Source organism: Photinus pyralis, unplaced genomic scaffold (genome assembly GCF_008802855.1).
Source record: "Photinus pyralis isolate 1611_PpyrPB1 unplaced genomic scaffold, Ppyr1.3 Ppyr1.4_LG5, whole genome shotgun sequence".
In the NCBI taxonomy this organism is placed as follows: Eukaryota; Metazoa; Arthropoda; class Insecta; order Coleoptera; family Lampyridae; genus Photinus; species Photinus pyralis.
The window spans coordinates 24,635,858-24,651,750 of NW_022170596.1; the positions used below are offsets into that span (position 1 = coordinate 24,635,858).

Consider the following 15,893-nt stretch of genomic DNA (forward strand, 5'->3'; position numbering starts at 1 on the left):
ATACCTACCGTTAACAATAATAATGTTTCTAATAAAGAAAATAAATCGTTGCACCATGCTAATACCATTTATGTAATATATCAAGTACTACTTGAAATGCATGCACGAGTAATTCACAGTAAACCAATACACGACTAAAATCGAAGCCGAATAAAAATGGCAGTGGGATCATTCATAGTATCTTCATACTCCACGGCACCAAAGACAGCCATATGTCGACACAGTTGGAGGACATAATGAATTTTCGAGCTGCGGAGAAAATTTGTTCTCCAGCGGTGATCGATTTAATGGAAAATGTATCTAACGGTCAGGGTACACAGTGTTTTAGTGAAGTAATGCCTACCTAGACCCCAGTTTAGACATAGCAAGCCGAATTTATAGTATTTGGAACAGTGTCTTTTTCCTGCGCATTTGGCGTATGTAGTTGGTCACAACGGAGAGAGCTTTATTTCGACCAATTGCTATGAATGTTCATAATAGAATGCGCATGCGCTCATTAGTATTATAGTCAACTTTCAAGAAAATCCAGACTTGAACAGTAGCATGTTTTTGTCTAGCTCTTTAGCAGCTAAAGCTTCGGGCCACAAGATCTAAGAGTACAACCTTATCACCGGTAGTGAACTACAGCATAAATGATATTATTCAGCGACTGGGCAGAATTAAAGCTCTAAATAATGTAGACCTGCAACAAAAACCTGCGTAACTTCCACAATTTTGAATAATTAACCGATCGAGCTATAGAGCATTGAATGCATTACAAGACGCGATTTACACGACCAAAAATTTACGTGACCCGGTGAAAACCGCAGCTGGAATTTCGTTTCCATATCCTTAATACTCAACGAAGGTCCTAATGATTATCATGAATGACAACATGTCGATGCAGAAGAGAAGGAGGGAAAAAAACTGAACTGAAGAAGTGAAATCGAAGACTAAACAGGATATCCTTACTGAAGATAAGCAACATTTATATGCTATACCTCTTCTACGAAGACTATTACCTACTGCTCAGAAAGGCAAAGGAAATGAAACAGTTGAGATCAAGTTTCTGAAGAGATCGAGAAAAAACAAGTTGGAATTATTCTGCCCTAAAGTGGAAAATATGACCGAAGTCGAGAAACAGCATTTACTCTTAATTTTCAATTTAAGGGCTTTCCGTTCCTAATAAATGCGAGTTCGATGAATGTTTAGCTTTTAGGTTGCAAAATGGCAAAAGCAAAGGACACGTTATCATTCCAACAACATACCTACAACACGACGCACAATAAGTGCTAATTTTAGAAATTGATTTTAATACCTGAAGAGTGGCCTTTTTTACGCATTCGTTTCTAATAAAATATGTACCTAATACCATCGCTGTTGCCAAAATGACTCCAGGCCTGGCAATATTGACAATTAATAAACATACAAATTAATTTCCAGTGCAATTAATGAAAGTCGGCAATCGCCCGTAACGAATAAAAAGATTACCAAATCTTACGTAACGAATGAGGCAGAAGGCCTTTACTGGAGAATTCCTTATTACGATTTCAACCAAAATTATTACCTACTAATTACAGAAATGCAATTCTTTGTACCAACAAACCCACATAGCCAATGTGTACTTTTTTCCTGAGGAAGCTTAAATGCACCCGGTAATTAAGGAAATTAAGAAAAGAGAAAGACATTTTAACATTGTTAAGTGAAGAAGCTAATTTTAATAGATTTTTAAATTCAAATTAGGCGATAATCAATGAATAATTCATTCATCTTTCAGTTGTCACCGATACACCGGTTGTAAATATTTATAGTCCTTGAGTAAATAGATAGGTATTTATGTACTTCTCCATTCACTATCTATATTTACGGATCTACTGAATGTTACTTTTAGTTTAGTAAACCTGAAATTTAAAGATCATTCTAATTAACACCAGCAGAGGTCTAATATTTATATAGTAATTTAAAATGCATTATTCAACAGGGTAAACCATATCCGCCATCTCATTGTGAAGTATATAACTGTCTTTAAATTGCAGAAGGATCCTATGAAACGACTCTCTGTATTAATAGTTACCGAATAGATGTCATCCTGTTCGGTTTCGGCACAAATTACAAATTTCGGGCATGGAATTTAAAAAATACTATCGATCAATCCAGAAAAATGCCTTTGGGGCAAGTTGGGGGGTTTAGACTTTCAAATTTGTATTTCCATTTACTTTTAAATGATGACATGCTTATGAAATATGCAAATCATGAATAAACAAAATCTAACGTGCAACGAAAAAAGGTACCCAAATTAAAGTACCCAAATCCATGTACTAAGGAAGTTACTTACTTTTGGGATCATAACGTAACTAGACTGTTGTAAAAAGAGCAAGTTAATGTAGTTTTATTTTATAGCAGATGTTAAATTGACATTTCAATATAGGTTTGAATGAGTAGGGTAGTGCCATTTTAACAGTAAGAGTGGATAATATGATCACTTTAACGGCAAGGGTAGATACAGTGAAACAAATCATACTGCGTTCCAATGACACCTTTCATTCTTATTAAAAATGGAACGAGAAGCAAGATATAAAATGAAGTTCCGAACAGAATACAATATTGTTTCCATGGAAAGGACGGAAGCATCTAAGCTTGCTATTTTGGGCGTCTATACCTACAAAATTTTCGGAAGATTTATAATGATTTATATGGCTTCTGCTATCAAATAAAGTTTTGTACCTATTATACACGGCGATAAAGGGAAACTAGCCATCTCGTGAAAGTATCACAAAAAGAAGCATTGTAACGTTAAAATAAACTTTTAAAAAAATTTTGATTACAAGGCGACAAAGTTAAATCAACAAAATTTAAACAACCGTTTGATTTATTATAGAAATATACCGCCATTTTTTTCTAAAAACCACAATCCGATGAAAAGGTATTTCAAAAAAACTGAAAAGAACTTAAAAATGATGTCAAATTTTAGATTGCGGTTACTGACACATGAATTTTTTTTAAAGGTGTCATGTATTGGAATTATAGTAGAAAGGGTAGTATTTTTACATTTTCATGAAATAGGCTTTAACAATTATCTTGTCAATAATAGGTTTTAAAGATTTGCAAAATCAAAATGGTAATTCAGTTGACGGAGTATTGAATTTTGAGATTGTTAAACAGTGTTTTTATTTAACAACGAAAGCTTACTTGTTATCAACTAAACAATAATTAATTGTTAAATCGGCAAAAAGTTAGATCAACCTTAATTAACAAGCAAAGATAATTAATTTTAGTAGTATTCTATTAGTCAAGGCTGGATTTACCACTAGTCTCACAAGGCCCGGGCCTAGGAGCGCGTAGTTCCAAAGGACGCATGGTGGAGAAACCATTTTTAATTTTTTCAGGCTAAAAATGGGCACTTGAGTCGATGAGTGGCAAGGAGAGCCAGACACCATTATTGAATTCAAAGTGAGAGAGCACTGAGCGAGTCGAAAATAGCCAAAGTAGCTCGGAAAGGCTTCCTGCTTCTCCTCTAATCAGCACCTAGCACGTTCAGTAGTGAGGAACGTGTTACAGAGTTGCCAAGATTATTTGCTGCCAACAATGCCACTGTTCTGCACCGTGTCACCGTGTAGTTTAGATGTGATGCGTGGAAACTTTTTACTCAATTCAGCCGATTCGTCACGGAGAGACCCTCCTCCCATCTTACAACCCTTTCCAACGAAGCGAGGCGATAAATATTTTCGCGCCTAGGAGCTCACAAACATTACATCTGGCCCTGATTACAACAGGGTTCAATTATTAATGGCACATTGCTAGTTCAACATTCTTTTAAACACTCTTTTCCACACTCAAACATTTACCTCTCACATTACCCTAACACAAAAATGCCAACCTCGAAGGAAAATATTCTAGATAAATCCACGCAACCTGGCCTTAAAATTCAGGGGCAAATAAAATAAATACCTCTGCGATTTTCTCTTGCAATCTCCTGGAGACTTTCCTAACACATATGCCAACATTAACTCGGATTTGCTGGACGGTATGCAGTTATTTAGTCGCCTCTTACGACACGCAGTGCCCTCTGCGGTAGAGTTATTCTTTCCCGACTCTACACGGGTAGACATGGCAAAAACGACAGTTTAATACAATAAAAGAGAAAAAGATCTATCTTACTTAACGCTCTCACCCGCTATACAAATCATCACCGGTGTATCTCGTACAGAATTTCATTTTGCGCAGGCAAGAATAGACTTATCTACCGTGTAGTATATAATATACTATTGTTTTCACTCTAGTACTTCACCTTCTCTAAATTTGGATAAAGCAACCCGTAAAATGATAAATTACATGTACATAAAAAACACCAAAATCATAAGCAATTCATGTTAAAGCAAGCACAAGCACATTAAATAATAGAAGAAAAGTTAATTAGACGACTACCTTCTCGTATTGCAGAGACGCAAGAGCTTCAATCAACACGAGATGAGTCAGCAATATATACAGCGAAAAATCGGACTTCCTTCAAGGAAACAAACACACTGATAATATACTTCCCCGTGAATACATACATAAATACTTAATAAAACAATGTAAAGGCATAATCACCTGCACAACAACAAACATAATTCAGTAACGGTACATAGGCAAAAACTTGAAGTACGCTACGCTTCAATATCAGAGCTTTCTGCAAAATGTAAATTGTAACATAAAATTCAATGATTAATAGTTAGTGCAAGAAAGATTGCAATGATTATAGACGCGCCATTACTCAAAAACGGCTCGGATTCCAATACCGTTAACTGACGCTAACTGTCCTGCCAAACTTCGTTGTGTAAAATTCCCCGCATCTGCGCAGAACCGTCAAAATCAAAGACCTCATGGTTGTTGTCATGTATACACAGCGCGATTGTTTAAAGTGAAAGGTGTGTTGCCTAACCATAGGAGTGCGTTGATCTTAAATGTTTTTGGACCCTTTCAATGACCCTTAAAGGCCCAGCCTTTAGAAAGAGCAAAGAGTTAAAAAAAAGTCATAACACTTCTAGGAGACGCTTGGAATATCTTGAAGGCCCAGCCTTTAGAAAGAGTAAAGAGTTAAAGAAAAGTCATAACACTTCTAGGAGACTCTTGGAAGATCTTGAAGGCCATTAGCGACGTAAACTCTTAAATACTGCTAAAAACCCATAGAAGCTTTCAAAGACTTTTATGGTCCCATAAAAGTTCCAAAACGTTTTTCAAAAAAGGTGTATAAAGGTGCATAAAGGATCTTAAGGAATTTTTTTGAGCTGGTATAATGTAATAAACATTTTTATGTCATCTCTTAAACGCCCAAAAAGAGCACATGACACCTATATTACTCTTTTGATGGCACTTTTTTTTGACAATTCTATTAAGCCCGTTCAGCCAAATTTGGCTATTTCAAGGCTTGTAGCACAGGTATTAATCTTTCACTGTTTTAAGCACTATGTGTTTATATTCACTATTCGTTATTGTTTATTAATTATTTACTGTTTATCCACTATCTCCATCCGATAAGTAAATATCCTGTGGTAATCTTCGTTTCAGGCGGGTATGTAGGTTTTTTATTCCTAGATTATAGTGTTCACAGGCTGGGCTTATGCGTAGTTTAGTGTTGTATTGTTTATACAGCGTTTTAATAATAGTATATTAAGATACAAGTGTATAATCAAGTCTTTAAAGCACGCGCAACGAGTTTAAGGGCACGACGCAAAGCGGAGTGCCTTTAACGTTGCAAGTGCTTTAAAGATCAATTATACACGTGTATCTTATAGTATTTTTTATTATACCTGCAGTATAATTTAAAAATAGGAAATACAATGAAGTCATATTGACGTTATACTCGAATACATGTCTAATTAAGTGGGCTGGGTGTTCGTAATTTCACGATTGCCATGGAAATGTCTCTTGACGTTTGCTTATAAAAATCATCGTCTTTGTGAATTAAACGATTTCCGTTGAAAAAGATAATACACCGTCCATTAAATCGCTTGTTGTAAAATCTAAACGAACGTTGGTAGGTGTAAAATCCAATCCAGTAAAGCCTATTATAAAGAACATGAAAAGTTGTTTCCATGGATGAATAGGAAGTTACTTACGAATACAGTCTTAAATGCATCGATAATGCTGGCATATATGAAGGAAATGTCAAAGGTATTTAAATCTTCTATATTTTGGTGCATTCATTCAAAACTTTAAAGCAATGCTGATGCGATTAAAAAGTGGAACAGATTTGGAAGCATACCCTAAATTACGCGCGTTTGTGAAAGCTTCAACCAAAGGATAGGTACAAAAGCCAAAGAAATGTTCTGCATTTACAGAAAGCGACCTAAGAGGATTTTTTATTTCATCCAGATGACAGTTTCAAAAGTCATACTTGAAGTATCCTTACTTAGCAACTTTAAAGCACGTGTGTTTTAAAGGCCCTTTTTCGCACGCATTTGAGTGTTTAAAACGGAGATTGTGATTCAGGTATAATAAAAAAGCATTTACGAGCGGTATCCCGGTTTCTCGGTGGATTTGCACATTCCTGACGTACCATGGAGCGTTTACGATAATTCTAAGCACTCGGTTTTGAAAAACTTGAATTTTATTCAGTTGCATTACCCCATATTGGGCAACCGTATGTGAGGACAGGTCTTATAATTGCCTTGTATATTAGGGTGCCACATTCGATTTTTAGTGGTGAGTTTTTGTTTATCACAGGGTAGAGTTTTACTAACCGCGTGTTGGCCTCGTTTAATTTTTTGTTAATATGATATCCCCAAATAGCACATAATACCCTATAAAAGTGTCGACAATGGGACCTGTACATGAATATCTAAACAGATTACCATTGTTAATGTATTTCTGCAAGTGGGGATAGCACTTCTTTAAAACGACATGGAGGGTGGAAATCATTCTAAATCCAAGAGTCGTTCAAAGGACAATATAAGATTGGATGGATTCTGACATTAACGACAAGAATTCGCCCTTCAAAAGTAATGTATGAATAATAAATAAATCTTACGAAAAATGAAGTAGCGTACCTACTTTAAATAGGACTAAAGGACGTTACCATTGATGACGTTCTTAATAAAGAACAATGGATTTTACAGTTAAGCTAGAAATCGAGTTTCAATGGTAACACACAACTTTTTATATAGTTTTTCACCCACAATTTTATAGAGGCGATTTAAAGTGCAAAAATGTAATAACAGTTGGACTAATTTTGTATGAAAAAATTGATGTAGCTACTAGGACTAAGGTTTTCATAGTCAGTTCTCCGAAACTAACTATCTGCAAAAGTGAACGGTAACATGAAAAAGTGGCCCTTAGTGAAAAAAACCCATTGGTGATGGTGACTAAAGTATAGGTACTGAACATGAAAATGGAGCTCCAACGATCAAATTTGTTTATATTCGCTGCATTAATATTCAAACTGTTTATAATTACAATGCCGCAAATTATCAAATACACATCGTCCACACCCAAACAGTTACCCCAGGGTCATACCATCACTGTTTTTATCATTCGATTACATTATACACGCAGATTGAGCAAGTTGGAGTAACAAATGAATCGTAAAGAGAAAGATTCATCACAAAGGTGAATTGTGCAAGCAGTTAAGGTGGCAGTTTACGATGGTTCCAACGGTAAGCCTCGATTTTATTTAAATTTATGCCTTTTGACGCTTTATGCACTCGAATCTAGCACTACAATTGGTGACAATTTTATGAATGAACTAAGACTTACGCAAATCTTGTCACCTTTAACAATTATTATTACTAATCCATAAATCACCGCCGTAATGCACTTTCACAATGGCAACAGAAAGACTTTATTAGTTAATCTACCGATGTCGATTTGTTGTAATTATTTTTAATTAATAATGACACCAATTTCTATATTATTGATAGCATAGGTAGTATGAGTGAAATCGGTATTTAGAACTAGAAGAAGTAGGTACCAGAAGAACTTATCCAAAAGTTAGCCGATGGTGAATACATTTTTCTTCGTGGGAATAAACTGTTAGATAGATCTAAAAGTAACATAAAACCGTAGAAAATTGCTTAATGGTGTTAAGGTTTTCCATTTCCAAATCTGAAAACCCATATTCGTAGGGGGTGTAATTATTTATCAATACCATATACGGTAATTTCATGCTGCTTTGACTGAATTCTTGTAATTTGTAGATTCAATGATGAAATGTCGAATTTTGAGTTATGTGGCATTGAAAAGCACCAATAAATTACTTTCCTTCGAATAAAACTGTCGATAATTGACAAAGATTTGCATATAAATTAAACAGATAATATTTATAAATTTCCATTTCTCAATGTGTAAGGAAGCAACATGCGGAGAAATACATTTTTCCTGAATCCAACTCTTCATTTCAATCCATAGCTTTGGATAGAAAAGTGACGGACTGAAGAAATGTGAGTCTCTGGACCCTCTGTTGCAGTCGAAAAATTAAATTAAAGAACCTAAATGTTGATGTCATCTCCATCAACGATCTAAATAAATCTATTTAGGTCTTTTTCAATCGAAACAAAAATTACGACGCGTAAATTCCAGCTATGTATAACGGTCAGTTAAATTATAAGGGCTGAAAGCCCTCGTCCATATTAAATAAAATTTATCCTCTACGCCTACGGCACTGGTAACAGTTTTTCTTTTCACAATTAATTTTAACCCCGCCTAGCTCTGCAATAAAATTTAAATACCCCTTACTTTGCGGAAAGTTAGCCCTTTATCTCCTTTTCAAATCAGAAAATGACGCTCTGGTTTGACTGCATATGAATAAATACGAATTCTAAAATAAAAAATTGAATATATTGACAAACTAAAGTCGATCCAATTCCAATCTTCTACACCTTTCCTGATTTAAAATATTCTATAGCAAAATCTATCAATTCGGTTAAACGAATTCAATGATACATTTGATAAAAAACATGGCGGACATGGAGCATTTCGCCACATTGTCTTGATAACTGTACCCAAAATAAGATTGCAGCACCGATTAAAAAACGAGCTTTTCCTACACATCCGTTCTTTGAGTCATTTTCGAATTTTTGATAATCAATATTTAAATGATTGAATTATGTGCCTACTATTAGAAGAACCTTCTCAATCGTTCATATTGATTTACTATGGGCACCTCAAGGACCTTGGTAGTAACCTTTATTATAGTTGCTGATTGTGGCATATGGCACGAATTTAATCTATATAATTACCAAGCCATAAAAATAGTTTTTATTTTCGTTTGACGAATCAACACGCAAACTTTTCCTTTTAAGGCAGACCATCAATTCATCTCCACGCACTTTGTTCGGTAATATTCATGTTGATCTCGTCATCGTGCAATGAACAAACATTGCTCATTTTTCCAATAGATAATGCATCTCTCAATTAATAAACATCAAGGTAATTTAAAATGGATAAATTCGATTCGGTCATTTCGTTCCCATCGCCACTTTAAATTATTTCAACGACGCCGACAATCGAAGACCTTCAGCTCTTCTTCATTTCACTCACGCACGAATCAACAATCGCTTTACTCACCAGGAAGGGAATTCAAGGTATTTTTTAAACATTTTTTTTGTTATTTCAGAGATGGTTTTACGTGTTACTTACTTTGGGAGTGTGCGGAGAGAAAATTAAAGACGAGAATCGACCTTACGAGTTTAGTTTTACAATCGACAGCCAGCAGCATCGTTACGAAAAGAAAGGTTTTTTATAAATTATTCATCTTTAATTGTTTAACTTTCATGAATTTTAGATATAAACGGAATCGTTCAAGGAGAGTTCGGGTTTATAACGGCGGATGGGGTGTATCATGTCACAGTCTACGCAACAGATGAAAATGGGAATTTCAAAATCATTAGCATGAAAAATATTAAGATTAGTGAACGTGAGTATTAGCCATTTTTAGTCCAAACCTGACGTTCATGGTACAATATAACGTTGTAAAAGTTTAGTGGTTTACAGGGACATCTGGGTAGTCAAGAAGGAGGCTCGATATCCCCCTCCCCAAGATTGAAAATATAATTATGAGATAATTCATGAAGTATTTCATTCTCAGTAGAGTAACTGAACGCTTTCATGCCAGACTCCCCTTCAAACCAAATCCTACCCAAATCTCTGTGATGTGGTTCCATTCGGTTTAAAAGAAACCCCCTTGTATATTTCCCAATTTCGACAAGGAAGAAAAAAATGCACACACAAGTCGATAAATAGAGAGAGTGATCTATTCCCAGGCCATTCTTGAAAGGGAATTTCCAAAGAAACTTGACAAAATCGAAAATGGTATAACCAAAAGCCACGTTATGGATGCTGAGCATAAAGTTAAACTAGAAACAATTTTTGGGGGGCCTTTATAGCACTTTGTATGTTCCATTCTATAGAATTTAACAATATTTTTTTATACAAAATTTTCCTCGCCTTGCTCATTCAGTAAACTCATTCACTTACAATGCTATGGTCTATAGTTCGACTCTTTTGTGGTGAACCTTACATTTTCGCACATGCTGTAACTTCAAAGGACGTTAGATCCTAGGGGGTGCTTAACATACTATCCAGCCGAGTTACCCCTTCACCATACATACAGATGTAATCATTGATATTAATAGAAAACTACTAAAAGGATTAAAACAATCTTGCTATCTATAATATGAATTGTTTGTTACAGGCCTCGATCGACTCAAAGAATCCGAGCTTCCCAAAATTCCCGGTTTCCAATACCATACACCTACCACGCCGCAACAATCGTACCCTACTATTACTACAGTAGCGACAACCGTCAGACCTGTGTTATCGACAAAACGTCTACCGAAGTTCCTCACTGCTAGCACCATAAGAGTAGGTTGCGGAGGATGTGGAATTATAACGACACCACGCAGTTTGAAAGAGTTTTTCAATGGAAGAACGGGCAAAATTGAGTCTACAACCGTTGAAACTACAAAAGTTACTAATAGTGCCTATTTAAAACCCAACGCACCCCGTCCCGAAGATGCACCCTCTTTCTTTGAGGGCAGTCCAAAACCACGCAGGGTAATTACCGAAAGTATTGTTATATCCCAAACAGAAGCTTCTACGATTTTCAATCGTTCACCTAAACTAATACAGCAGAATGCGGTTACTGAAGAGTTCAGACCTACACTAAGAACTCATTCGGAAGAAACAGTTACAATGGGGACTTCCAATGTTCCAGTTATCTTCAGTTCTCCTTCGGATAATATAGTTACAAAAGCACCACCTGGGCAGAACCCTCAACTTAGTGTACAGGAAACAACTCCACATAATGAAATAGCAAGAGTCACAGGAGCTGTTACTAATTCTACCCCTAAACCTGGAACATTGGTTATCTTCAGTTCAGAAAGAAGTACAGCACCACCTACGCATAACCCACAACTTAGTGTACAGGCAACAACTGCTCATAATTTAATAGCAAGCGCCAAGGCAGTAGTTGCTCATTCTACTCCTAAACCTGAAACTTTGGTAGATGTAATTCGCCCTCAACTCTTAGAGGAGCCAAATAAGGATGTTATAGAAATACCGAAAGGTGTCAAGCATGCCCACCAAAAAACCGCTAGATACGTTCCAGACGTCTCGGCAAAGGCCAAAATTGAAAACGGGGCAATTCGAGTTCCTGGACACGATCCAATTTTGATACAGGACAAATATCCAAACATGGTTGACGGTTTGCCACACGGTGTCACAAAGGCCGACATATCCGACTTGTTATACAAATTTAATTATACAGTTGGCTTCCATGGTCACTACGAGAAGGGATGGAGGAACGGGACGAAGGTTGGGGGTTACTTTGTCAACGGTAGAGATGGGTATAGCAGGATCGTGACGTATGTTGCGGACGAGTTCGGTTACCGTCCCAAGTTTAAAATGGTGCGGCTCGGTTTAGATTCTCTTGGCACCCCCAAGGAAGACACGGAGAAGTCCTTCGGATTAGAAAGCTTTGAGTTTGTTTGGTATCCGCTTAGTTAAGATTTATTGAATGTGCAAACTTTATATGCTTAACTCTTCACTTTGCAATTCGAGTTGAACTTTGTTGCCATAATATAATTTCTGTACCACCCGAATCTTAAGATAGAAACGCCTGCGTTTATGCATCTCTATATACACTTGTAGTGCAACATAAGTTGTCTATCTGTCGCAAGTTTAAGAGTAAATTAGAATTGCTGCGCTAGCGCTTTCTGGTGGGAAAAAATATTTATATAGATATTCGCTGATTCAACCCCTATTCTGTTGAGCTGACTGAATGGTTAAGATTTTACTCGTAGGTTAAGATTCACAAGCTGTCCTACTTTGTCAGCCCATTCGAAATAAGGTTGGACCCATTAGTTTACCCATGAAAAATATATTGCTACCAATTTCAAATTCTTTTTTACCTTTTTTTACTAAGCTAAATGCCTTTAAGAAGTGTATTATAATCGGTATGTATAAAATTCACATCAATATTAGATGATTTTGTTAGCATCTCTGGTATAAGTATCAGAGTGATTGTTCAAGGGGCTGGTATAATACACAAAGAACAGAGACGACACTAATCCTTAATTACCTTGAATTTTGACACCGGTCCCGTATTTTTCCGATGTCGGGGAAGAGCGTAATTGATTGGAAACAGTTTTGTTCGAACATATCGAAGGTATAAAAGACCGGATGGGAATTCCGTTTGTCTCTACTCAAATAGACGTTTGGATAAAGAGAAAACGTACTGTGAAAGTAACGAAATTTTGAATTATGCCGTAAATTAAATTTACTTTTGCAACCGTAACGTATTTAAATCGGTTGCTTCATTTTGCTTTGCAATAAATTTGCCGCAGCGTATCTATAGCTTTTGGTTTTCCTACACAGTAATTGCTACTGCTCCGTTAATATTACAAGGTAAGTTTCATTAATTATAAAGGGGGGAATATTGTCTCGCTTTTTCCAATTGCTTTCCCGTAGGATACCGAATCAGCTTATTTACTATTTCCGCTTAAGGAAATTTCTCTGCGCTTTAAGTTTGTTGGAATCCATTAATGCTCTACAAAAATTAAACAATAGTGTAATATGCTGGGCTAATACAAACAGGTAGAAACTTTTAAACTACTCCAAGACCCAAAATGGGTTATCATCTAAACCAAAGACCCACAAAACAGAACTTTTAAAAACAATAGCTGTAGTTACTACTTGATTCCAAATTTTATTATTTAAACAGATTATCTTACATACCAGAAAGTTTCGCAATCTGGCGCTGCTTTTTTCACAATTCCCTGGTCAAGTTCCAAACTTCCAAACGGTTTTTCGGCCTCACGTCTTGACTGTTCCCTTGGAAGCTAATCCTTGTAGGTATATAACCGAGGTAAGGCAATCCACTGGCCAATAAAACAGGATACAATATTAATTGTAGGTTTATATGAATCCCTTTCGATAGCACCATCAACATTCCGATGTTCATTTCGTGATTCATTGCGAAATTAAATTAGCGAAAACGATTATTTATCTAAAAGCATAATAATTACATAATCACATTTGAGTAATAAATATTTAAATGCGTGTGTTTAAAAATTAAGGTAGAGTAACGGATATCCTTATTTTATTCATGAAGGATGTTTCTTAATTGCTACGGATTACATTTTGATTTTGGTCTAGGTATATAGATGAAGGTAGGAAATCTAAAAGAAGCCATAAAAACAAATTATAACGACTCTGATTCAGTTAAAATAATGCGGTATGTAAATTAGAGAGATTGATATAAAATACAAATTAATTATATTAACTAAATGAAATGCAAAGTTTGATAAAACTTTACTGTGATACATGTGATTGGATGCAAAGCAGTCGTGCTTTAGTTTAGTAGGTAGTACTGCCATTACGTACTGAAATGGTTTTAATCTTCATTAGAAAATCCAAGCACTTTTAGGTAGGTAAATTTTTAATGGAACACTTTTGATATAACATCCCATACGCAGTACCTACGCTTAAGGTTCACTGTTTTCTAAACTAAATAGGTAATGATTTAATGAAACACACAACAGGAAGTAAGCCAACAACTTAAAACCTAGCCCTAGGTTTATTGGAGCAAATTATGGCACTAATTAAAATGAAAGATGGTGTTTTCACAATGTTAGTAACTTTAATAGCGTTAAATTTGTTTAAATCTAATGTGTGGTGAAAGCACCTGCAAATAGGGCCAACGTCACTAACCGATACCCAACTAAATTTTAAATAAATTCTAGAAAATAGTTTAGTGTTATTTCCATATAATTGTCATGACCGGTTAATGGGTTTCGGAAAGTTACTAGTGACAGTCTGACGAGCGGTAATGCTATCTTAATGAGTTTTACGTTTCCAAAGTAGCTCAGACAGGATTATTCATGATACTATCATGCGGGTTTCGTGAGAAGCGCTGAATTGGCAATATGAAACGGCCGTATTTATTTATAATTTATCTAATTAAGTTAAGCGTAAGGGAACGAATCCGATTTGTTCATGAATAAATATGGCTAATTGATGCCATTTTAGGCGTGCTAAAAAATTTAAAAAAAGAGGTAGGGATTAGTCCAGGAAGAATAGAAAAATGGCGTTCGGTTTTAAATCACGAAAACGTCATGTAAGTGATCCGAACTAAGATCTTTATAGGGAATTTTTAAGTGATATGTTCTTACGCGGGTCTTACGCGAAGTTAGCCCTCGACAATGAGTAAAGTGCCGCAAACAGATTACTTACGGTTAATTCTAACTTAAGAATACGTCTCGTTAATCAACTCGCCCGTGTGTCATAAAACTGCGATAAACCGTACGCGAGAATTCGGTAACGTTCAAGGAATAAATTGATCGTAAGACAGCTGTTGTCCCTTAGAACATGACGAGAAATTAATATTTTATGATTTCAGTTCTCTCCATTAATTAATAACAGATTTTAGTTTCCTATGTTAATTCAAAACCCCCGATATAAGCAAGCAAGGTCGCCGTAGCGTGCAGTTTACGCAAATAACAGACACCTTTTGCGATTGACCCGGAATTCCAAGTAAAAATGAGCATTACTGGACTACTGAATTCTGAAACTTCAACAGTAGCTCATGAAATGAGTTTCAGTAAATCGCATCCGAATAAGTCGTGTCTAGTCTCAAACGAGGTGCGTTTAATTAACTTATATTTTGATATATGTACCAGATTTTTAGGATGGCCGGGGGCAAGAGAGATTAAATAAAAAGGTTTTAAACAACCAAACCGACTACGCCGGCCGGCCGGGAAATCCACATTTTTTGAGAATTTTATAAAAGGCAAAACCGTTGTTTAAGAGGGGATCTTTTTGACGTAAAATCTTTTTGCTTTTATAAGTATAATAAAATATAATATATAATTATGTAATAAAATAATCTGCTCCTACTGCAATATAAGGCGCACAAAATGACAAACTGCGTCAACAAAAAAATTTGGGTTGTCAGCCCGTCATTTAGCGTAAACAGATGTAAACGCTTTTCAACCGTCGCTAAAACTACCAGCAATAGCCGCGTTTACTCGTTGTCTCCGGTATTTAAGGAAACACCACTTCCACCATCAAATAAACTCTTTTTTGAATTTTTAAATCAACAGCCAATCACAATTAGCTTAGATAAAAACGGTAACTACGTCAAACGTCCCCTTCTCTCCAATATTAAACCCGCAATTCTTCGCAACATGTACGTGTTTGTTGCACCAAAACACGTGCGTTAATTAATTTTCGCCTAAAAAACCCTTGTCGCAAACGACCAGCTGTGTCCTACGTCTAACACTTTATCTAAATTGAATAAATTACAAAAGCGATAAAATTTAAACAAGAATTACGCATTTAGTCCCTTCAGATCTTCTAAAGTCTGCGTTTTTGAATTCTTTTGCGGTTTCATCGATTATTTTTTTCTTAAAGTTTAACTTATCAAGTTATAATAATTA

The 15,893-nt window shown here is 35.7% G+C and overlaps 1 protein-coding gene across 1 annotated transcript; it reads left to right on the forward strand.

The window, feature by feature from the left end:
• Positions 1-7,489: 7,489 nt before the first annotated feature.
• On the forward strand, positions 7,490-12,354 carry LOC116172148. The gene is made up of 4 exons (XM_031489294.1): positions 7,490-7,613; positions 9,572-9,689; positions 9,740-9,871; positions 10,649-12,354. Exons 1-4 carry the CDS (start codon positions 7,602-7,604, stop codon positions 11,959-11,961), a joined length of 1,575 nt encoding a protein of 524 aa, XP_031345154.1. The 5' UTR covers positions 7,490-7,601; the 3' UTR covers positions 11,962-12,354.
• Positions 12,355-15,893: the final 3,539 nt, after the last annotated feature.